Below are 23,734 nucleotides of genomic sequence, written 5' to 3' on the forward strand. Positions count from 1 at the left end.
AAGGCAGGAAGTTTGTTTGAAGCCAAGAGTTGGAGATCAGCCTGGGCAACATAGCAAGACCCTGTCTCAAAAAATTAAAAAAAAAAATTAGCCAGATGTGGTGGTGCAAGCCTGTAGTCCCAGTTACTTGGGAGACTAAGGTGGGAAGATCACTTGAGCTCAAGAGTTCAAGCCTGCAGTGAAGCTATGATTGTGTTACTGCACTCCAGTGACAGGCAGTGAGCTATGATTGTGCCACTGCACTCTAGTGGCAGACCATGACACTGTCTCTTAAAAAAAGTAAATAAAAATTTAAAAAATCAGTTGCATTTATATGCACCAAAAATGAACACTTCAAAAGGAAATTAGGGAAATAATTCCATCTACAATAGCATAGAAAAAATAAAATACTTAGGAATTAACCTAACCAAGGAGGTGAAACACTTGTGTGCAATGAAAACAACAAAATATTCCTGAAGGAAATTAAAGGAAACATAAATGAATTGAAAGACATCCTATGTTAATGGATTGGAAGACAATATTGTTAAGGTGTCAATATTGTTAAGATGTCAATTTATAGATTTAATGCAATCTCGATCAAAAATCCTATGGCATTTCTTGCAGAAATAGAAAAACTCATCCAAAAATTCATATAGAATCTCAAGGGGCCAGGCACGGTGGCTTATGCCTGTAATCCCAGCACTTTGGGAGGCCGAGGCGGGCGGATCACGAGGTCAGGGGATCTAGACCATCCTGGCTAATATGGTGAAACCCCGTCTCTACTAAAAACGCAAAAAATTAGCCGGGCGTGGTGGCGGGAGCCTGTAGTCCCAGCTATTCGGGAGGCTGAGCCAGGAGAATGGCATGAACCCGGGAGGCAGAGCTTGCAGTGAGCCGAAATCGCACCACTGTACTCCAACCTGGGTGACAGAGCAAGACTCTATCTCAAAAAAAAAAAAAAAAAAATCTCAAGGGACACTGAATAGCCAAAATAACTCTAAAAAGAACAAAGTTAAAGGACTCATATTTCTGGATTTCAAAACTTACTACAAAGCCACAGTAATCAAAACAGTGTGGTACTGGCATAAAGACAAACATATAGACCAATGGAATAGAATAAGGAGTCCAGAAATAAGTCCTTTTGTATATGGCCAAATGATTTTCTACAAGGGTGCCAAGACCATTCAATAGGAAAACAATAGTCTTCAACAAACAGTGCTGGGAAAACTGATTATCTACATGAAAAAGAATGAAGTTGAACCCTTATCTAACACCATATAAAAATTAACTCAAAATGGATCCATTACCTAAATGTAAGACCTAAAATTATAAAACTCTCAGAAACATAGGGCAAAACTTTGTGGCTTTGGATTTGGCAATGATTGTTTGGATATGACACCAAAGGCAAAGGCATAGACAATGAAAGAAAAAGACAAATTGGACTTCATGAAAATTTAAAAAATTTGTTCATCAAAAGACATCATCAGCAGAGTTAAAAGACAACCCATAGAATGGGAGAAAATCTTTGCAAATCATATCAGATAAGGGATTACTATCCAGAATATATGGAGAACTCCTAAAACTCAACAACAAGAAAGCAGATAACCTGATTTAAAAATGGGCAAAGGACTTGAGTAGGCATTCCTACAAAGAAGATATACAAATGGCCAATAAGTACATGAAAAGATGCTCAACATCACTAATCATTAGAGAAATATAAATCAAAACTACAAAGAGATACCACCACACACCAATTAGGATGGCTACTATCAAAACTAAAACAGAAAATAATGAATGTTGGTGAGGATGTGGAGAAATTGGAACCCTTGTGCACTATTGGGAATGTATAATAGGGCAGTTTCTCAAAAAATTAAACAGAATTACCATATGATCCAGCAACTCGACTTCTGGCTATATATGCAAAAGAACTGAAATGGGGTCTTAAAGAGATATTTATACATCAATTGTATTAGTCAGGGTTCTCCGATGAAACAGATCCAAGTGTGTGTGTGTGTGTGTGTGTGTGTGTGTGTGTGTGTAAATATATGCCAATGGTAAAAGTACAGGGTCTGAGTCAGAAGGCAGAACCAAGAATGCTTATGTCCAAGGGCAGGAGAAGATAGATGTCCCAGTTCAAACAGGGAGAGTGAATTTACCCTTCCTCTGTCTTTTTGTTCTATTCAGGCCTTCAGTGGAATGGATAATGCCCACCCACATTGGTGAGAGTGATCTTCTTTACCAATTCAAATGCTATTCTCTTCTGGGAACATCATCACAGACATACCTAGAAATACTGTTTTACCATGTATCTGGGCATCTCTTAGCCCAGTCAAGTTGACATATAAAATTAACCGTCATATCCATGTTTATAAGCAGCATTATTCACAATAGCTAAAATGTAGAAGTACTGCAAGTGTCTATTGACAGATGAATGGATAATCTAAATGTGGTATATACACACAAAGCATTACGAAAGGAGGAAATTCTGACACATGCTACAACATAGATGAACCTTGAGTATATTATGCTAAGTTAAATAACCCAGTCACGAAAAGACAAATGCTGTATGATTCCACTTATATTGGGTATTCAGAGTAGTCAAAATCATACAGAAAGTAGAATGGTGGGTGCCAGAGACTGCAGGAGGTGAGAGTTATTGTTTAATGTTTATACAGTTTCAGTTTACAACATAAAATTAATTCTGGAGGTAGATGGGAGCACATTATACGTTTTCTTTTTGGAGATGGGATCTCACTCTGTTGCCCAGGCTGGAGTGAAGTTTTGTGATCATAGCTCACTGCAGCCTTAACTGTCTGGGCTCAAGTGATCCTTCCACCCCAGGCACCAAAACAGCTAAGACCACAGGTGCACACCACCACGCCTGGCTAATTATTATTATTTGTAAAGGCCAGGTATTGCTATGTTGCCCAGGCTGGTGTTGAACCCCTGGGCTCAAGTGATCATCCTGCCCTGGCCTCCCAAAGTACTGGGATTACAGGTGTGTGCCACCACACCTGGCCAGAATATTTAATACTACTGAACTGTACATTTAAACATGGTTAGGCTGGGCGTGATGCCTCACGCCTATAATCCCAGCACTTTGGGAAGCCAAGGAGGGTGGATTGCTTGAGCCCAGGAGTTTGACACCAGCCTGGGCAACATGGTGAAACCCTGTCTCTACAAAAACATTAACCAGGCGTGGTGGCACACGCCTGTAGTCCCAGTTACTCTGGCGGCTGAGGCGGGAGGATCGCTTGAACCCGGGAGGTGGATCTCGCCACTACACTCCAGCCTGAGCAACAGAGTGAGACCCTGTCCAAAAAAAAAAAAAAAAAAAAGATTTAAGATAGTAAATTTTATGTGTATTTTACCACAATTATTAAAATTGAAAAAATCCCCATGGGTCACTGGTTTACCAATTTAGCCATTTTCACCACTTTTAGATTGCATTTTCCTTCTCTATCTCAGCATTCTGGCTAAAGGAAAAGCAAAATTTCTTACAAGAATGAATGATTCTCCAGTGTGGCTGCTCCTGAAAGGAACAATGAGACTTTTGTTATTTCACCACACGATCGAGAAAGAAATAAACAAGTGATAAATGCCAAGACCCCTTCTTATTCATTCCACATCCTGGTAATCTGAGGCATGGTGTGGCTTTTACTCCAAGCATATGAATACTTACAATCAGAAGCTGCCTCTCCTTTCCCTCACTTTATCATTATTGCCATCATTTATGACAATGGAGGGAGTGTCTCACTGGATGATATTTGGGGTTCTTTCTTCAGCTGTTCTCCATCTTTCACATCTACCACTTTTCAAAAGTCCCTGAGAGTCAATAAGACATGAGACTCAAACAACTGCTTCACATCTAAGTGTATGTCTTTAAAAATCTCTCTTTTTCCATGTTTATGTCTGATGTGTTTTGTTATGGCACAGTGGCATGTAGTATACGGTTCATAAGTGAATCAGTGTACATCTGTGGAGGGCGAATGCTCAATTTTAGATCTACACATGAAAGCTTTTTTCCAGCGCAGGAGCCTTGCTTTCTCCAACTAAGCCTTAATTACCCAAATGCCCATGTGTTGTGCCTTTGGCTTCTTGAAATGATACCAACTGGTAAAATCTGATGGGAGATAAAAGTTAGATGTCCAGAAGCATAAAAGTCAGGGAGAGAGGCTCTTTATGGCATAGAGAAAGCTGCAGAACTGCTCCATGGTGTGCAAAACTCATCAGCACATGAAACTAGTGAGTGGAGATAGTCACCTTCAACCACTTTGTAATTTCTACCAATTCACTTGGGGCCAGTGTCCCTTATTCACCAAGATTCACATTGGTCCTTTTGATTATTTGGCGTGAGGAGGCCCCCAGACATGCTAAACTGTCATGCAGGGAGAGAGGAAAAGTTGGGAACCAGCCTTCGCTTAAAAGGGCTTTGACAATGGAGGCAAATAATAACATTTTGGGAACATTTATATAAGTAATTATATAATTTCTGATTCAGTAGCTGGTTCATAAATAAATGAGTAATTGGGAGTATCTGAGTGGAGACAAGAATGAGCATTAATGTAGGACTGATTCTGAATTACAGCTCCTGGCACTAGTAGGTTTCAATATACATAGTCTGCTGAAAGGTAATTTTCTCTGTGATATTCCTGGTATCCCTAAGGAGGGAAGTATAATTTTAGGTACATACTGACAAAATTTGAACACAAGGTACTTAGATGAAAGTTATAGTCTGTTTTAGAAATGAAATTGAAGGATGCAGTAGCTATTGCTTTGGCAAAGGATTTTTGGCTGATGCAGTGTATGGTTATTGATTTTATGATTCTTATCATATGGCACCTAATGTATCAGTTGACTTGTGAAAACAGTGTTTCGGTTTAATGGTTGTTAGGGATTTACATACAACTTCAAATTTGCCTCCTTGTTAATAGTAGAAAAGAGTAGTATGGAAGCATTACTTCCAGCTGCTTTTTGAAGCGTCCACCAAAATGAATGACTTTTTCCTTTCTTCATGCAGATTTCCTCCTAGAGTGCCAAGATCTTTTCCATTCAACACCTCAGTCGTGTACAAAAAGACGGTGTTTGTAGAATTCACGGATCACCTTTTCAACATCGCTAAGCCAAGGCCACCCTGGATGGGTAATAAAAACAATGTTGAATGTTAATTATGAAATTGGGTATCTTACTTTCTATCACAGATTCCCCAATCTTGAGGTTGCAGTTAAAAAGTGCAGCTGCCAAAGAGAATGTTTCCCTAACTGCTACCTATAGGGAAATACACTGACTGCATTTTCTGTCTTTTTGCTGGGCTGTCTTCCTCTGCTTGGTCTATGCCAACTGCTTACCTCCACTTAGATGTCAAATAAAGTATGTAACAACATGTTATGACAGGACATTTTCTGTCTTAGAATTGTTGCTGAGAATTATAGGTGGGAAGTATCCCCTTATTCTTTTTTTTTTTTTTTTTTTTTGAGACGGAGTCTTTGCTCAGTTGCCCAGGCTGGAGTGCAGTGGCACGATCTCGGCTCACTGCAACCTCCGCCTCCCGGGTTCACGCCATTCTCCTGCCTCAGCCTCCCGAGTAGCTACAACTACAGACACCCGCCACCACGCCCAGCTAATTTTTTTTTTTTTGTATTTTTAGTAGAGACGGGATTTCATCATGTTAGCCAGGATGGTCTCGATCTCCTGACCTTGTGATCCACCTGCCTTGGCCTCCCGAAGTGCTGGGATTACAGGCATGAGCCACCGCACCCAGCCAAGTATCCCCTTATTCTAAAGAGAGATATCAGCCTATCGATTTAGAACTTGTTCAGGTAGTAGTCCAAAATTGGTTCTGCAACCCTTAGGCCCTGACTCACCTCCAACCTTGTATAAAAAAAGGCTAGGAACTTATGAAAGACTTTAGATTTGAATATTTATTTGGAGAGCCTCTTTGGTGTTTTATGTGTTGCTTACCCCATGGGGGGTGGGAGGCCTGTCCCTCATGTCAAGGAATAATGAAGGAGGCTTCAGGAAAACCACTTAGAAGACTGGACAAGGTACCTATGGAACTTGGGAGACATTGACCACTGCCTGGTTTTTATCTGGAGAAATTTTCAAGGTCGGAGGCCAAAAGGACTTCTCCCGATGGAATAGCAGGGGGAGTGGGCAATAGTGGGAGCTAACTGCACTACCATTGTTAAGTGTAAGGCCAGGAAGGTCACTGAATGGGACTTGTCTTACAAAGACTCTGCCTGAGAGGTCTTCCTGCCAGGATTAGATAATCCTAACAGAAAAAGCCTGTGTGGGTTGTACTGCCAGAAGCAGAATCTGAGAGGAGAGATACAAGTGACCAGCTGGAGAAGGTATATCCCATGCCAAGATCAGGAGCAGTGGGGTGTCTCCATGTTGGCAGGGAGAGGTCTCCAAAGAACTCATAAGTTCCCTAAGAAAGAAAGGCAGAATTTTGGTATGTGTCACAACTAGGGAGTACTAATGCCACATTATCACTGCTCCTTCCAAGAAAGACTTTGTCATTGTGCCTATTTTTTTTACCCCAACCCCTTGTCCTTCCCACATGCTCCTACCTTGGAGGGTCCAGAGAAAGAAAGGTGAGTTGGGGAGGAAGAGTAGGAGAGGAAGGTGGGAAAGCAGCGAAGCTGCCAAAAATATTACCTTTATATATTGCAGATTTCTGGGGCTGTCAGAATGTAGCTGGAGAAGGAAGGGAACTTGCAATTGCAGAAGGCATCAAAAATTTGGTATTAGACTGGACTGGACTTGTTAGAACCTAAGAGTGATACTGTTGGTTAATACCTGAAGGTTACTGGAAAAGATTGGGATCAACCAAAGTGCAAGAAAAGGGAGATCTCACATAATGTAATTAAAAACAGTGGTCTAAGAAAAATAAGGCTATTTTATATTTTTATCCCACTAAATCCAGTTCATTCAACACACTGTTTATAGGCATTTTATACTTAGTATATTCATAAAACAGAGCTCTTAATTTTCCTCTTGATTTTCTGTCATGGCCTGACTAACAACCCAGTTGCACAAGCCAAAATCATAGGAGTTTTCTTTGACTCCTCTCTTTTTTTCTATCTCCACATCATTTTTATGAGCAAGTCCTGTTGACTGTTCCTCCAAAACAAGTTCCAAGTCTTCTTATTTTACTTCTTGTAAAATCCAAATTCATCAAAATTCCTGTGGCCTACAAGGTCCTACATGTTATGTTTCCTTTTTGACCGTATTTTCTGTTACTCCTCTGCTCATTCACTGTGCTTCAGCCGCATTTTACTTGACTATATCAAGCTTATTTCTGCCTCTGGATGTTTGCATTTGTTTTATCTGTTTTCAGTGCTCTTCCACTAGATCTTTGAAAATTTTGCTTCTTTTTCATTAGTCAGATCACTACTCAAATGTCACCTCCTCAGAGAGGCCCTTCCTGACTACTGCACTGAGAGTATCCTCTACATCCTGCCTCATCATTTTCTAGCAGACCACTATCTTTTAAAATATTTATAACAACTTGAAATTTTCTTGTTTATTTCTTTATTTGCTTAATGTCTTGAGAATATGATCTCCAGGATCTGTCTTTTTTTTTCAACTTATTCTTTTTTTTTATTTTTTTTTATTATTTTATTATTATACTTTAGGTTTTAGGGTACATGTGCACAATGTGCAGGTTTGTTACATATGTATCCATGTGCTGTGTTGTTTTGCTGCACCCATTAACTCGTCATTTAGCATTAGGTATATCTCCTAATGCTGTCCCTCCCCCCTCCCCCCACCCCACAACAGTCCCCGGAGTGTGATGTTCCCCTTCCTGTGTCCATGTGTTCTCATTGTTCAATTCCCACCTATGAGTGAGAACATGCGGTGTTTGGTTTTTTGTCCTTGTGATAGTTTACTGAAAATGATGGTTTCCAGTTTCATCCATGTCCCTACAAAGGACATGAACTCATCATTTTGTATGGCAGCATAGTATTCCATGGTGTATATGTGCCACATTTTCTTAATCCAGTCTATCGTTGTTGGACATTTGGGTTGGTTCCAAGTCTTTGCTATTGTGAATAGTGCCGCAATAAACATACGTGTGTATGTGTCTTGATAGCAGCATGATTTATAGTCCTTTGGGTATATACCCAGTAATGGGATGGCTGGGTCAAATGGTATTTCTAGTTCTAGATCCCTGAGGAATCGCCACACTGACTGCCACAATGGTTGAACTAGTTTACAGTCCCATCAACAGTGTAAAAGTGTTCCTATTTCTCCACAACCTCCCCGGCACCAGTTGTTTCCTGACTTTTTAATGATGGCCATTCTAACTGGTGTGAGATGGTATCTCATTGTGGTTTTGATTTGCATTTCTCTGATGGCCAGTGATGATGAGCATTTTTTCATGTGTTTTTTGGCTGCATAAATGTCTTCTTTTGAGAAGTGTCTGTTCATGCCCTTCACCCACTTTTTGATGGGGTTGTTTGTTTTTTTCTTCTAGATTTGTTTCAGTTCTTTGTAGATTCTGGATATTAGCCCTTTGTCAGATGAGTAGGTTGCGAAAATTTTCTCCCATTTTGTAGGTTGCCTGTTCACTCTGATGGTAGTTTCTTTTGCTGTGCAGAAGCTCTTTAGTTTAATGAGATCCCATTTCTCAATTTTGGCTTTTGTTGCCATTGCTTTTGGTGTTTTAGACATGAAGTCCTTGCCCATGCCTATGTCCTAAATGGTATTGCCTAGGTTTTCTTCTAGGGTTTTTATGGTTTTAGGTCTAACATGTAAGTCTTTAATCTATCTTGAATTAATTTTTGTACAAGGTGTAAGGAAGGGATCCAGTTTCAGCTTTCTACATATGGCTAGCCAGTTTTCCCAGCACCATTTATTAAATAGGGAATCCTTTTCCCATTGCTTGTTTTTGTCAGGTTTGTCAAAGATCAGATAGTTGTAGATATGCGGCATTATTTCTGAGGGCTCTGTTCTGATCCATTGATCTATGTCTCTGTTGTGGTACCAGTACCATGCTGTTTTGGTTACTGTAGCCTTGTAGTATAGTTTGCAGTCAGGTAGCGTGATGCCTCCAGCTTTGTTCTTTTGGCTTAGGATTGACTTGGCGACGCAGGCTCTTTTTTGGTTCCATATGAACTTTAAAGTAGTTTTTTCCAATTCTGTGAAGAAAGTCATTGGTAGCCTGATGGGGATGGCATTGAACCTATAAATTACCTTGGGCAGTATGGCCATTTTCACGATATTGATTCTTCCAACCCATGAGCATAGAATGTTCTTCCATTTGTTTATATCCTCTTTTATTTCATTGAGCAGTGGTTTGTAGTTCTCCTTGAAGAGGTCCTTCACATCCCTTATAAGTTGGATTCCTAGGCATTTTATTCTCTTTGAAGCAATTGTGAATGGAAGTTCACTCATGATTTGGCTCTCTGTTTGTCTGTTATTGGTGTACAAGAATGCTTGTGATTTTTGTACATTGATTTTGTATCCTGAGACTTTCCTGAAGTTGCTAATCAGCTTAAGGAGATTTTGGGCTGAGACAATGGGGTTTTCTAGATATACAGTCATTGCATCTGCAAACAGGAACAATTTGACTTCCTCTTTTCCTAATTGAATACCCTTTATTTCCTTCTCCTGCCTAATTGCCCTGGCCAGAACTTCCAGCACTATGTTGAATAGGAGTGGTGAGAGAGGGCATCCCTGTCTTGTGCCAGTTTTCAAAGGGAATGCTTCCAGTTTTTGCCCATTCAGTATGATATTGGCTGTGGGTTTGTCATACATAGCTCTTATTAATTTGAGATATGTCTCATCGATACCTAATTTATTGAGAGTTTTTAGCATGAAGGGTTGTTGAATTTTGTAAAAGGCCTTTTCTGCATCTATTGAGATAATCATGTGGTTTTTGTCTTTGGTTCTGTTTATATGCTGGATTACCTTTATTGATTTGCATATGTTGAACCAGCCTTGCATCCCAGGGATGAAGCCCACTTGATCATGGTGGATAAGCTTTTTGATGTGCTGCTGGATTCGGTTTGCCAGTATTTTATTGAGGATTTTTGCATCAATATTCATCAAGGATATTGGTCTGAAATTCTCTTTTTTGGTTGTGTCTCTGCCGGGCTTTGGTAGCAGGATGATGCTGGCCTCATAAAATGTGTTAGAGAGATTCCTTCTTTTTCTATTAATTGGAATAGTTTCAGAAGGAATGGTACCAGTTCCTCCTTGTACCTCTGGTAGAATTCAGCTGTGAATCCATCAGGTCCTGGACTCTTTTTGGTTGGTAAGCTATTGATTATTGCCACAATTTCAGAACCTGTTATTGGTCTATTCAGAGATTCAACTTCTTCCTGGTTTAGTCTTGGGAGAATGTATTTGTCAAGGAATTTATCCATTTCTTCTAGATTTTCTAGTTTATTTGCATAGAGGTGTTTGTAGTATTCTCTGATGGTAGATTGTATTTCTGTGGGATTCGTAGTGATATCCCCTTTATCATTTTTTATTGCATCTATTTGATTCTTCTCTCTTTTCTTGTTTATTAGTCTTGCTAGTGGTCTATCAATTTTGTTGATCTTTTCAAAAAACGAGCTCCTGGATTCATTAATTTTTTGAAGGGTTTTTTGTGTCTCTATTTCCTTCAGTTCTGCTCTAATCTTAGTTATTTCTTGCCTTCTGCTAGATTTTGAATGTGTTTGCTCTTGCTTCTCTAGTTCTTTTAATTGTGACATTAGGGTGTCAATTTTAGATCTTTCCTGCGTTCTCTTGTGGGCATTTAGTGCTATAAATTTCCCTCTACACACTGCTTTGAATGTGTCCCAGAGATTCTGGTATGTTGTGTCTTTGTTCTCGTTGGTTTCAAAGAACATCTTTATTTCTGCCTTCATTTCATTATGTACCCAGTAGTCATTCAGGAGCAGATTGTTCAGTTTCCATGTAGTTGAGCGATTTTGAGTGAGTTTCTTAATCCTGAGTTCTAGTTTGATTGCACTGTGGTCTGAGAGACAGTTTGTTATAATTTCTGTTCTTTTACATTTGCTGAGGAGAGCTTTACTTCCAACTATGTGGTCAATTTTGGAATAGGTGTGGTGTGGTGCTGAAAAAAATGTATATTCTGTTGATTTGGGGTGGAGAGTTCTGTAGATGTCTATTAGGTCCGCTTGGTGCAGAGCTGAGTTCAATTCCTGGATATCCTTATTAACTTTCTGTCTCGTTGATCTATCTAATGTTGACAGTGGGGTGTTAAAATCTTCCATTATTATTGTGTGGGAGTTTAAGTCTCTTTGTAGGTCAGTCAGGACTTGCTTTATGAATCTGGGTGCTCCTGTATTGGGTGCATATATATTTAGGATAGTTAGCTCTTCTTGTTGAATTGATCCCTTTACCATTATGTAATGGCCTTCTTTGTCTCTTTTGATCTTTGTTGGTTTAAAATCTATTTTATCAGAGACTAGGATTGCAACCCCTGCCTTTTTTTGTTTTCCATTTGCTTGGTAGATCTTCCTCCATCCCTTTATTTTGAGTCTATGTGTGTCTCTGCACATGAGATGGGTTTCCTGAATACAGCACACTGATGGGTCTTGACTCCGTATCCAGTTTGCCAGTCTGTGTCTTTTAATTGGAGCATTTAGCCTATTTACATTTAAAGTTAATATTGTCATGTGTGAATTTGATCCTGTCATTATGATGTTAGTTGGTTATTTTGCTCATTAGTTGATGCAGTTTCTTCCTAGCCTCAATGGTCTTTACAATTTGGCATGTTTTTGCAGTGGCTGGTCCAGGTTGTTCCTTTCCATGTTTAGTGCTTCCTTCAGGAGCTCTTTTAGGGCAGGCCTGGTGGTGACAAAATCACTCAGCATTTGCTTGTCTGTAAAGTATTTTATTTCTCCTTCACTTATGAAGCTTAGTTTGGCTGGATATGAGATTCTGGGTTGAAAATTCTTTTCTTTAAGAATGTTGAATATCGGCCCCCACTCTCTTCTGGCTTGTAGAGTTTCTGCCGAGAGATCAGCTGTTAGTCCGATGGGCTTCCCTTTGTGGGTAACCCGACCTTTCTCTCTGGCTGCCCTTGACATTTTTTCCTTCATTTCAACTTTGGTGAATCTGACAATTATGTGTCTTGGAGTTGCTCTTCTCAAGGAGTATCATTGTGGCGTTCTCTGTATTTCCTGAATCTGAATGTTGGCCTGCCTTGCTAGATTGGGGAAGTTCTCCTGGATAATGTCTTGCAGAGTGTTTTCCAACTTGGTTCCATTCTCCCCGTCACTTTCAGGTACACCAATCAGATGTAGGTTTGGTCTTTTCACATAGTCCCATATTTCTTGGAGGCTTTGTCCATTTCTTTTTATTCTTTTTTCTCTAAACTTCTCTTCACACTTCATTTCATTCATTTCATCTTCCATCACTGATACCCTTTCTTCCAGTTGTTCGCATCGGCTACCGAGGCTTCTGCAATCTTCACGTAGTTCTGGAAACTTGGCTTTCAGCTCCATCAGCTCCTTTAAGCCCTTCTCTGCGTTGGTTATTTTAGTTATACATTCATCTATTTTTTTTTTCAAAGTTTTTAACTTCTTTGCCATTGGTTTGAATTTCCTCCTGTAGCTCGGAGTAGCTTGATCGTCTGAAGCCTTCTTCTCTCATCTCGTCAAAGTCATTCTCCGTCCAGCTTTGTTCCATTGCTGGTGAGGAACTGCGTTCCTTTGGAGGAGGAGAGGTGCTCTGCTCTTTAGAATTTCCAGTTTTTCTGCTCTGTTTTTTCCCCATCTTTGTGGTTTTATCTACTTTTGGTCTTTGATGATGGTGATGTACAGATGGGTTTTTGGTGTGGGTGTCCTTTCTGTTTGTTAGTTTTCCTTCTACCAGACAGGACCCTCAGCTGCAGGTCTGTTGGAGTTTGCTAGAGGTCCACTCCAGACCCTGTTTTGCTAGGTGTCAGCAGCGGTGGCTGCAGAACAGCGGATTTTTGTGGACTGCAAATTCAGCTGTCTGATCGTTCCTCTGGAAGTTTTGTCTCAGAGGAGTACCCGGCCGAGTGAGGTGTCAGTCTGCCCCTACTGGGGGGTGCCTCCCAGTTAGGCTGCTTGGGGGTCAGGGACCCACTTTAGGAGGCAGTCTGCCCGTTCTCAGATCTCCAGCTGCATGCTGGGAGAACCACTACTCTCCTCAAAGCTGTCAGACAGGGACATTTAAGTCTGCAGAGGTTACTGCTGTCTTTTTGTTTGTCTGTGCCCTGCCCCCAGAGGTGGAGCCTACAGAGGCAGGCAGGCCTTCTTGAGCTGTGGTGGGCTCCACCCAGTGGGCGCTTCCTGGCTGCTTTGTTTACCTAAGCAAGCCTGGGCAATGGCGGGTGCCCCTCCCCCAGCCTCGCTGCCACCTTGCAGTTTGATCTCAGACTGCTGTGGTAGCAATCAGCGAGATTCCTTGGGTGTAGGACCCTCCGAGCCAGGTGCGGGACACAATCTCCTGGTGTGCCGTTTTCCAAGCCCGTTGGAAAAGCGCAGTATTAGGGTTGGAGTGATCCGATTTTCCAGGTGCCGTCTGTTACCCCTTTCTTTGACTAGGAAAGGGAACTCCCTGACCCCTTGCACTTCCCGAGTGAGGCAATGCCTCGCCCTGCTTTGGCTCGAGCACGTTGTGCTGCACCGACTGTCCTGCACCCACTGTTTGGCACTCCCTAGTGAGATGAACCCAGTACCTCAGATGGAAATGCAGAAATCACCTGTCTTCTGCGTCGCTCACGCTGGGAGCTGTAGACCAGAACTGTTCCTATTCGGCCATCTTGGCTCCACCCTCTCCATGATCTGTCTTGTTTGCTACTGCACCTCCAGTGCATAAGACAGTTCCTAGAATATAGTAGGAACTCTAGTTGAATGAATGAATGAATGAATGAATGAATGAATTGAATGATTGCCAGAAATCTTTCCTCAGAGCAACCATAAGGTTAGGCTGATGTTGGCAGCAAGCAAATACTACTTTTTATCAATAATTACAGGGGCATTCTTCTCCACTGTGACCTTGACTCTAACTTTTGTAATAACAGGCTTTCTGGAATACTATCCCCAAGTGACCTTTGGTGGACATCTCATTCTTACAGGTCTGCTGGGTCCTACCATCCAGGCTGAGGTTTATGACACAGTGGTCATTACACTTAAGAACATGGCTTCCCATCCTGTCAGTCTTCATGCTGTTGGTGTATCCTACTGGAAAGCTTCTGAGGGTGAGTCAAATGCCCTCCTATTGTCCTGTCATTCTACAAATAGAACAGTGAGATGTATGTGCTTTGTAATGCTGGCACACCTGGAGTTGGACCCATTCTCTTAAATACAAACTTACTGAAAAATAATAATAACAACAATAATGACTAATATGTATTGAGTTGAAGGTTGTACAGCTAGTAAGTGGTGGAATCAGGATTCAAACCTAGCCCCATCTAACTCCAGAACTTATGCTTGGAACCACTGTGCTACAGTGCAAGCATTCATATAAATAATGTTGAATTTGGTTCATGTAACTGAAAAGTTCCATGGAGTCAGTCAAGTATGGCTGGATCCAAGGATTCAAGTGATGCTCTCAGCATTGTGGCCATTTTTCTCCCACCATGTCAACTGGGCTGTCCTTTTTGGTTTCATTCTAAGGCAGGCTTTTCTAATATGATGGCAAAGATAGCCACTGGCAGCTCAAGGCTTATCTCATTCTTACAGATTGTGATCCAGGAGTGGGAAGGAAGCCTCTATCCCAGTATTTCTTGATGTTGAGTGGTATGGAAGAGTTAGAAAGCAGGAGGCAGCATCAGTCTCACCCAATCCAATGACAATGGCCGGGATGATGGAGTTCTTCAGCACTCTCTTGAGAAAGGGTTCTGGTAGAAGGAGCAAACCGGGAGACCTAGTGGTCTCCGCACCAAGGACATATTGTTTTATGAAGCCAAATAGAGTTGCAGTGTTAGTTATTTGAGAGGTAGTTAAAGTTAATTTGCTTGTAGGGCATCTTGATTTGAGACAGACAACTATATTTTTTCCACCTGTATGAAAATATCTCCCTGAATTTCCAAATCTCCAAAATTTCTGCTTTACCTGGGTCACACAGACCTCTTTAATACAAATGAACATGGTCTGGAGATTGATGTGGGCAAGCTAGAGTGCAAAATAGATTCCTATAGTAGATCCCGTTTCCAGGTAATCCAAAACCCAGGGAAGTCAATGAAGGGTAGAAAGCATAAACTGAAGGAAGCACAGTTAGATTGGCCAGTAATTACAACCATGTTCTGCCTACGTCTCTGCTCATTTTTAGAAATTGAAAATTCTTTCAGCTCTTTTAAGGTCCTAACTGAACGTTATGTGTGCTTCTTAACATTTACTAGATTATAAATATCTCAAGATAGGAAAATCCATCTTATTTATTGCTGTGTCCTTAGCATATAACATATTGCCTACCCTATAGTGGATACTCAATACAAGAATGAGAGTGTAGTGGACACCAGTCACTTTTTCTTCCTAAAATTAAACATTTCTCACCTGTGTACCCCCTAGGAATTGCTTTTCTGAATATACTTCAAACAGAACCTGCCATTTTCTTAAAGCCCATGCCTCCCTGGCCATAGCAGTTGATCTAGGAGTGAGCAGTTGACACGGGTATCCCACCTCCTTGGCCACAGTTGATTGGTCCAGAGATGGGCACCTTACCCAAGCTAGACCAGTGAGAGTACTTGCGCTAGCATTTTGAAATTTATGAGAAAAAGGACCTACTATTACCAGGTAATCCTATACTTAGGGGATGGAGCCCAAATATATGATAAAATCAAGATTCTACTACTTCATGTATATCATGTGGGCCATGGATCTTATAGGAGTCTTAAGGGGGTGTTGGTCTTGTCCTTTTCATAGTTGCCTAGCTCTTTGCAGGCATGCTGCACAGGCAGGACAACCTACCTTTATCTGCTCCTTCTATACCACTGATCCTACCCTAAACACGCAGCTGTATAATCAGAGACAGGAAGCCATGGCAAATCTGGAGGGTCTGGACTTCGCTATATCTTAAAGAGTTACATGTAATCGTAGTTCAACATTGGGGAAATTTTCCAAAAATTGGTGGAGAAAAGAGTGGCCAATGCAATTTTATCTTTTTCTTTTCTGCTGACATCAGGGAGAGATAAGAACTTTAAAATCACAATTATGGGGAGATAATATTTTAAAATCCAGCTCAAGTTAAACCCATCAGAAAAGGTAACACCTTTTGGGACCCCCAAATGGCCACATCTTATCCAGTGAGGGGACACCAACCATAGAGTCTGTACTGCACAGTTCAAATGGTAGCCGTGAGCTATCAGGCACTTGAAATGCGGTGAGTCCTACTTGAGACATACTGTAAAATACACACCAGATTTCAAAGGCTAATTACAAAAAAGACTAAAAATATCTCATTCATTGTTTATAAGTACAAGTTGAAATGCTTATATTTGGATATACTAGGTTAAACGAAATACATTATTAAAATAATTTCACCTGCTTCTTTTTACTTTTCTTAATGTGACTACCAGAACATTTAAAATTACATATGTGGTTTGCATTATATTTCTGTTGAACAGCACTCATCTGTACACTTCCAGTGAAATGTTTAGCATGTGTTGAAGTTGCTGCTCCTGATGCAGTGGCTCATCTCAGATTTGGCCAAGTTCTTCTGTCCAAGGAAAACTAGATTCAACCCATTCCTGGAGAGAAAGAGACTCAAATCTTTCTGGGCTGGGTCACTTACCTTGGTTAAATCTGTTCTCCACCTATTCTACCAACAACCAAATGGATGGACATAGCTGAAATAAAAATCACGCAATCACACTGAACAGTATCTCACCTCAGGTGGGCCTTCAGCATTGCCTAGCCATTCTACTGCTACATTTCCCCTAATCCATTTACTCTCTCTCTCCCCAAGACAGCTATAATGTTTCACACATTCTTAGCCTCTCATCGAACCTCCAACATGTGTTCCCACCCCTGCCCCCACCACAACCTGAGCCTTAGGAAAAAGGGTATTTTTTTCCTAATAAAATATTTCAAACAAAGATAGATACAGAAAATAATATAACAAACAAACATGTGCCCATCACCTCACCTTGCCAAATCTTAACATTTTGTCATCTTCGCTTAATTTATTTTACAAAATTAAGCATTTTACATACAGTCTGTACCCCTCCATGGGGCTGGCAGGAAAGGGCTCTCATTGTCAAAGTTCAAAGTAATTGATCATTGAAAAAATAATGATCACATTAAAAACAACACTTATATAATAGAGATACATATTGAAATACTCATAAATGAAATGCTATCCTTTCTAGGATTGGCTTCAAACACATCCAAGCTGATGTTACAATCATTAGGTGAATTCTTGATGTGGAATTTGACATTTGTATGGTGCCAAAATAATATCCCAGAGGTTTTTTTCTGATTGTAAGTGGAAATGTTAACTTTAGAATGGAGGTATCAGGCTAATCCACGGGTCAATTTTAGTGTCACTAAGGATGGGATGGCCAGATATTATCTGCCCCTGATATGATAAGGGACTCAGCATCATCTTTGATATATTTTAGCCAAAAAACTTATTTAACTTGAATCTAATCAGAACTTAGGCATATTCAATAGCATGGGATATTCTACAGGACTACAAGCCAAATTTCTTTCACCAAATGAGTGTCAGAAAAAAAGGGACTACTCCATACTAAAAGAGACTATGGGCCTAAACAACCAGATGCAATGTGCAGTCTTAGGTTGGATTCTGATTTGGACCAACTAGCTACAAAGGATGCCTTTGAGGCAATTAAGAAAATTTGAATATTGCATTGATATTAGGTTATATTAACTGGATCAGGTGTGCTAGTGTCATTTTGTTTATGTGGGCAATTTTTTTTTAAAGATGACTTCTAAAGTATATGGGAGTAGACTGTCATGAAATTTGTAATGTACATTAAAATGCATCATCATAAAAAGTGTGTTGAAAGAAAAAAGTGAAAGTAGCAATGCAATTCTAAGAATAATTTTCTAACATCCACTCACAAAAATATTAAACTCTTTATATTAAACACATGAAAAAGAACACAAATGTATCTGTCTTTTAAGATTCATCTCAAATTCCGCCTCCTTCATCAAGCATTACTGAAGAGTAGGAAGCTTGTTTACTTTTTTATCCACTGGGTTGCTCGCTCCAAGAGCATAGAGACTTCTATCTTGATCTTTATGTTTTCAGCTTGTAGCTGAGTCTGGTAAAGAATAAGAACTCAATAAATGTTTGTGAATAAATACGTGAATATTTCACATGGTATTATAATTATATCTTTATATGCCTATGTCCTCCACCAAACATAGTGTTGTACCGCTAGGAAAGAACAAAGTTTAAGAAATTTTCTGAAATCTCTCTTTCTTACCCTTCCCTGACCCTCACTAGTGCCTACCAAAGAGTCTGTGACAAAGTGTATTTGTTGTTGAATTGAATTAGGCAAAAAGATGCAATAATGGAAGCAATTTATTATTTAACAGAATGTGGAGATCTCAACCAGAACCTAGTTTTTACTGCTCATACTAGGGTTAGTGATCTCAAGATCCTCTGGAATATATGAAGCTTCTCCCCATTTGTGGCTGCTGCTTGTTAGTTTTCAAATTAAGATGCAGAAAGTAGGCCGGGCGTGGTGGTTCACGCCTGTGATCCCAGCACTTTGGGAGGCTGAGGCAGGTGGATCATGAGGTCAGGAGTTTAAGACCATCCTGATCAACATGATGAAACCCCGTCTCTACTAAAAATACAAAATTAGCCAGGCATGGTGGCGTGTGCCTGTAATCCCAGCTACTGGGGAGTCTGAGGCAGGAAAATCACTTGAACCTGAGAGGTGGAGGTTGCTATGAGCCAAGATTGCACCCCTGCACTCCAGCCTGGGCAACAGAGTGAGACTCCATCTCAAAACAACAACAACAGCAACAAAGATGCAGAAAGTCTGTTTCTTATGTAGAACCTATTGGTGACAATAAACTTGACATGTTTCTTTGAGTGCACAATGAGTATAGAAAGGACAATTTTATTTCTTCCTGCTATAGGAGCTGAATATGATGATCAGACCAGTCAAAGGGAGAAAGAAGATGATAAAGTCTTTCCTGGTGGAAGCCATACATATGTCTGGCAGGTCTTGAAAGAGAATGGTCCAATGGCCTCTGACCCACTGTGCCTTACCTACTCATATCTTTCTCATGTGGACCTGGTAAAAGACTTGAATTCAGGCCTCATTGGAGCCCTACTAGTATGTAGAGAAGGTAAGTGTATGAAAGCGTAGGATTGAGATGAAATAAGCAGAGAAGTACAAACAACTGAATCTATCTATAACAGTTAGCATTTGTGTCCCTTCACCGGAAAGGGGTTTCTTTACTCTAGCATCATGCTCATGGAAAGGAGAATAATCCAGTTTCTGAGAGAAGCACATATGCATTCTATATAACCACAATAAACTCTAAGCTGGGATCAGTAGGAGCTGAGTTCCAGAGTTAAATCTCTCTCCTCAAAGCATTGCTATTTTCCTCTTCAAATGTGTGGGCTTTATCAGTAGTGATTTCTACTATCCTCTGCCTTTTGCAAACTTTGAGCTAGGTTCCTTGAAAACTTCATGGAGGTAAACACATCCAAGCATGTGATCAATGGCATATAGACTGGTTCAGGTGGTTAGTTTGTCATCTGTAAACCAAAAGTATATAAAAATCTAAGAAAAGTCAGCATTTATTTATGTGTTACTGAAAATTAATTAATTTGGATTGAATTAATATATTCTAAAATAATTCTAATCAAACCTGTTTTTAATTTATACCTTAGCATAAATTAAATTAGGGAAGTAAATTCTGCATAATTTGTTTTTTATCCTATTTTTTATGGTGAAATCAGCTTCACTGTACCTTTTTCTTGTTCCAGTTATCTTTTACTGCATAACACCACAATTTAGTGGCTTAAAACAACAACAATCACTTATTATCTCCCATGGTTTCTGTGAATCTCATGGAATTTGGGAGTGTTTTGACTTGGTGGTCTATCTAAGTGTGTCTCATGAGGCTGTAGTCAAACAGTGGCTAGAGCTGAAATCATCCCAAAGGTGACTTTATTCACATGTCTTTAACCTTGGCTTGATGGTACTCTCCACATGGTCTCTCTCACATGGGTTTTACAGGGTAGCCAGACTTCTTATATGGTCCTGAGATAGCCCATTAGAAGCTGTTTCACGATTTCTAATGTAACTTTGGAAATCACTCACATAACATACATTCTAGTAGTTAGAATGCATCACTAAGACCAGTCTATAAAGGGAGACTCCACCTTTTGATGGGGAATAGGCAAAGAATTTATTAACAGGAACCACCATACTCTTTCTGAATGGTGATGATGAATGTGATTCAAAAAAAAGATGGGAGCAGGGAGTGGAGAAGATGAGAAAGGCTTGTAGTTTATAATAGTTTCAGATGAAAGTATGATTTCTCATATACTGAGTTCAGTTTCATAGTCATAATTAATGAGAAAGTGCCAAAACCACTGTGTGTTATTTATGGGATGTAAAGGCTAATGGAACAATGAGATCATCAAAACATTAGTGTTTACATATGACATATAAAGAAATAAGTTAAAAACCCAAATAATTCTTCGACACAGAGTTGAACTAAAGAGTCTACAGAGGTTCTAGTTCCAAGTAAAATGGATAAACATACTCCACCCTTTATTTCCCATTGAACTTAACTATAAAACCTTGACAAAATGCAAAGCCCAGATATTTAAAAATTTCTAAAAAGCAAATAGAACAAGTATATAGAGAAAAGACACTAGAATTCAAAGTATTACCAAACTTGTGGGGGAGTATACCTTTTTCCTCACTCTAGTATTCCTTAACCTGAATTAAAACATAACTGGAGACTTGGAAGTGAGTACTATGTTGCAAAGAGAGCTCCAGGACAAACCCTCTAGGGTTTCAAGGAGTGGGAAAGGTAACTATAAATGCTCAGAGAGCGTGGAAGTTGGAAGCTTCTGGTTAGAAAACCAAAAAAGGGAGCTCACAGAACTGGAAAGTTTATAGATGACAGAGAGAAAAGATCCCAGGAAAGTAAACCCATAAAGTTGTGCATTAACTCCTGGATTCACCCCCAACCTACACATCCAGGTATGTAGTTTCAGTGTCAGATCTGTTTTAAACCCTTTGCAGTGCCATTGAGTCCAACCCCGTGGCCAGTCTGGTGCTTGAGGGGAAATCTCAGTTTCACAGTCTTCAGCATGTTCCATTAGCCTTTACATCCCATAAATAACACACTGTGGTTTTGGCACTTTCTCATTAATTATGACTATGAAACTGAACTCAGTATATGAGAAATCATACTTTCATCTGAAACTACAGCCCACAGAATTCCTTAAAACATGTCTGATGGCTGAAAGAAAAGATAGAACATTGTGAGATAGGTTTTTTAATGTATGGTAGGTATAATACATAAAAGAATCATAGCATAACAAGAGGAGGGTAAGGAAAACTTTATGGTCCATTCAACTTCATTCCAATTCAAATGGTAAAATGTTGACTCTAAGTAGATGATAGTGAAAGGTTAAGTATGTATTTTGTAATCCCTAGAGCAACCAATAAAAAATTATACAAAGAGACATAGTAAAAAGTCACAATAAACTAATTACAATGGTATATCAAAAATGTTCAAATAACTCAAAAGAAGGCAAGTAAGGAGAGATGAAAATCAGAGAGAAGAAGCAGTAAAATAATAATAAAATGATAGGCTTAAATCTAAACATATTAATACTTATATTAAGTGCAAATGGCTAAAACACACCAATTAAAAACAGAGATTAGCACACTGGATATAAAAGCTTGAGCCAATTATATTTTGTTTACAAGAAACTCATTTCAAAAGTAATGATATAGGTAGGTTACCAGCATAAAGATGGAAAAGGATATATGATGCAAACATGAATATGAAGAAAGTTGAAGTAGTACAAATCTGTAATCAAAACACTGATTTTTGCCAGGAGTGCCAAAACCAGTCAATAGGGGAAAGAATAGTGTCTTCAATAAACAGTGCTGAAACAGGTGAATATCTGCATGCAAAATACTGATTGAGTATCCCTTACCTGAAATGCTTGGAACCAAGAACGTTTCAGATTTCAGATATTGGAATATTTGCACATATATAATGAGATAGCTTGGGGATGAAACTTAAGTCTGAATATGAAATTCATTTTGGATATAAGTCCCTTCCTAGTTATGTGATTGGCAAATATTTTCTCCCACTCTACAGTTTGTTTTTGCATTCTTTTAATGGTGTCTTTTATAAAGCAAGAGTTATATGGACAAACATATGAAAAGATGTTCAACATCATTAACCATTAGGGAAATGCAAATTCAATCAACAGTGATGTATCTATTAGAATAGCTAAAATAATAATATAAAATTGCCAAGAATGCTGTCAAGAATTCAGAGCAACAGAAAGTTTCACAATGCACAATGGTATAGCCATTCTGGAAAACAGAACGGCAGTTTTGCTGCTTGGTAAAGAAACAGTCTCTGGCAGTTTCTTGTAAAATTAGATGTACACTATAGAGGGATAGCAGGAGGGAGTTCTTTTTGGATATTGAAATGGATCTGTATCTTGATGATGATGGGGTTTCATGAGCTTATATCTTTGTTAAAAGTTATAGACCTATACACCAAAAGAAAAAGAAAAGTCAATTTCACTATAATTGAAAATTTATATAAAAGTAATTAGAATGTTTTAAGACAGCTTTATATGTATTTTAAACATGTCTCTAAAGTTTTTAATCCAGTACTTCTGGTAAAGATGGCACAGGGTCTTCATACTTAGCCATTTTTCCATCCTCCACCTCAACCCCAACCTCGCTGAAAACCAACAGCAAAGATAGGTAAACCATAAATAGAGAAAATCGAATAGGCATGGTCAAGCTGAAAAAGAAGATAAATATTTGTGGACCAGAAGCAGAACAGGAACTGTGAGTAGTAAAAGGGGTGGAAATTACAGGCCAACTGAGATCTGGGTCAGGAAGCCAGCTGCGGTAGCCAAGGAGTCAGGATGACAAGGATAAATAGTGCTCCCCACCAGAAGGACCTGGAACCAGGTGGACTGAGAGCCCATATCATAGAGTTGGGCTCTTCTTCACTTGAAAGAGAGCTGAGCACAGCTGCTGCTCACTCTTTGTTTAGGGCCATGACTTTGTGGAAACTCAGGGTCCTAGAAGAGGGGAAAGCAAACCCAGTCCTAGAATAGGAACTGAACTAAGTTTTCTCGGTTCAGTGGGCGAATCTGCAATATCCTCAAGGTTTCCATTGGCCAGTATCTCCAAAATTCCATTCTAGGGTATGATTTGCAAGATAAAGAATAGTGAACACATCCTTTGCTTATTAATCAATGATCACAAGGGACAGCAAAGATCACTATAGTTCAACAAAGTCAGATTTATTGGCTCATGGCAACAAGAGACTGTGGACACCTCCCTAAACAAAGGGAAATACTGTATAGAGTTAGTAAAGAATTTTGGGGAAGGGTGGAGGTTAGGTGATATTTAAATGAAGCAAAGTAGAGTTGTGTGTAAAGAAATAACCGTGAGGTCTAGACTGTGAAGTGTCCTGGTTAACTAAAAAGTTAACATAGACATGAAATGTTAAGTCAAGGCACCCCTTACCTGAAGCTTGAGCTTTAAATTGAGCTGCTTCTTTGTGTGAAAGTAATTTAGATGACCTAGGAAAGAATGAGATGTTTC

The 23,734-nt window shown here is 39.6% G+C and overlaps 1 protein-coding gene across 1 annotated transcript in view; it reads left to right on the top strand.

The window, feature by feature from the left end:
• F8 (coagulation factor VIII) overlaps positions 1-23,734 on the top strand; it is a 164,766-nt gene that overhangs the window by 21,455 nt on the left and 119,577 nt on the right. Inside the window, exons 2-4 of the mRNA XM_058441369.1 lie at positions 5,000-5,121; positions 14,051-14,173; positions 19,032-19,244. Coding sequence (XP_058297352.1) covers positions 5,000-5,121; positions 14,051-14,173; positions 19,032-19,244 — 458 coding nt within the window. The remainder of the gene's footprint in view (positions 1-4,999; positions 5,122-14,050; positions 14,174-19,031; positions 19,245-23,734) is intronic.

Source organism: Hylobates moloch, unplaced genomic scaffold (assembly GCF_009828535.3).
Source record: "Hylobates moloch isolate HMO894 unplaced genomic scaffold, HMol_V3 SCAFFOLD_7, whole genome shotgun sequence".
In the NCBI taxonomy this organism is placed as follows: Eukaryota; Metazoa; Chordata; class Mammalia; order Primates; family Hylobatidae; genus Hylobates; species Hylobates moloch.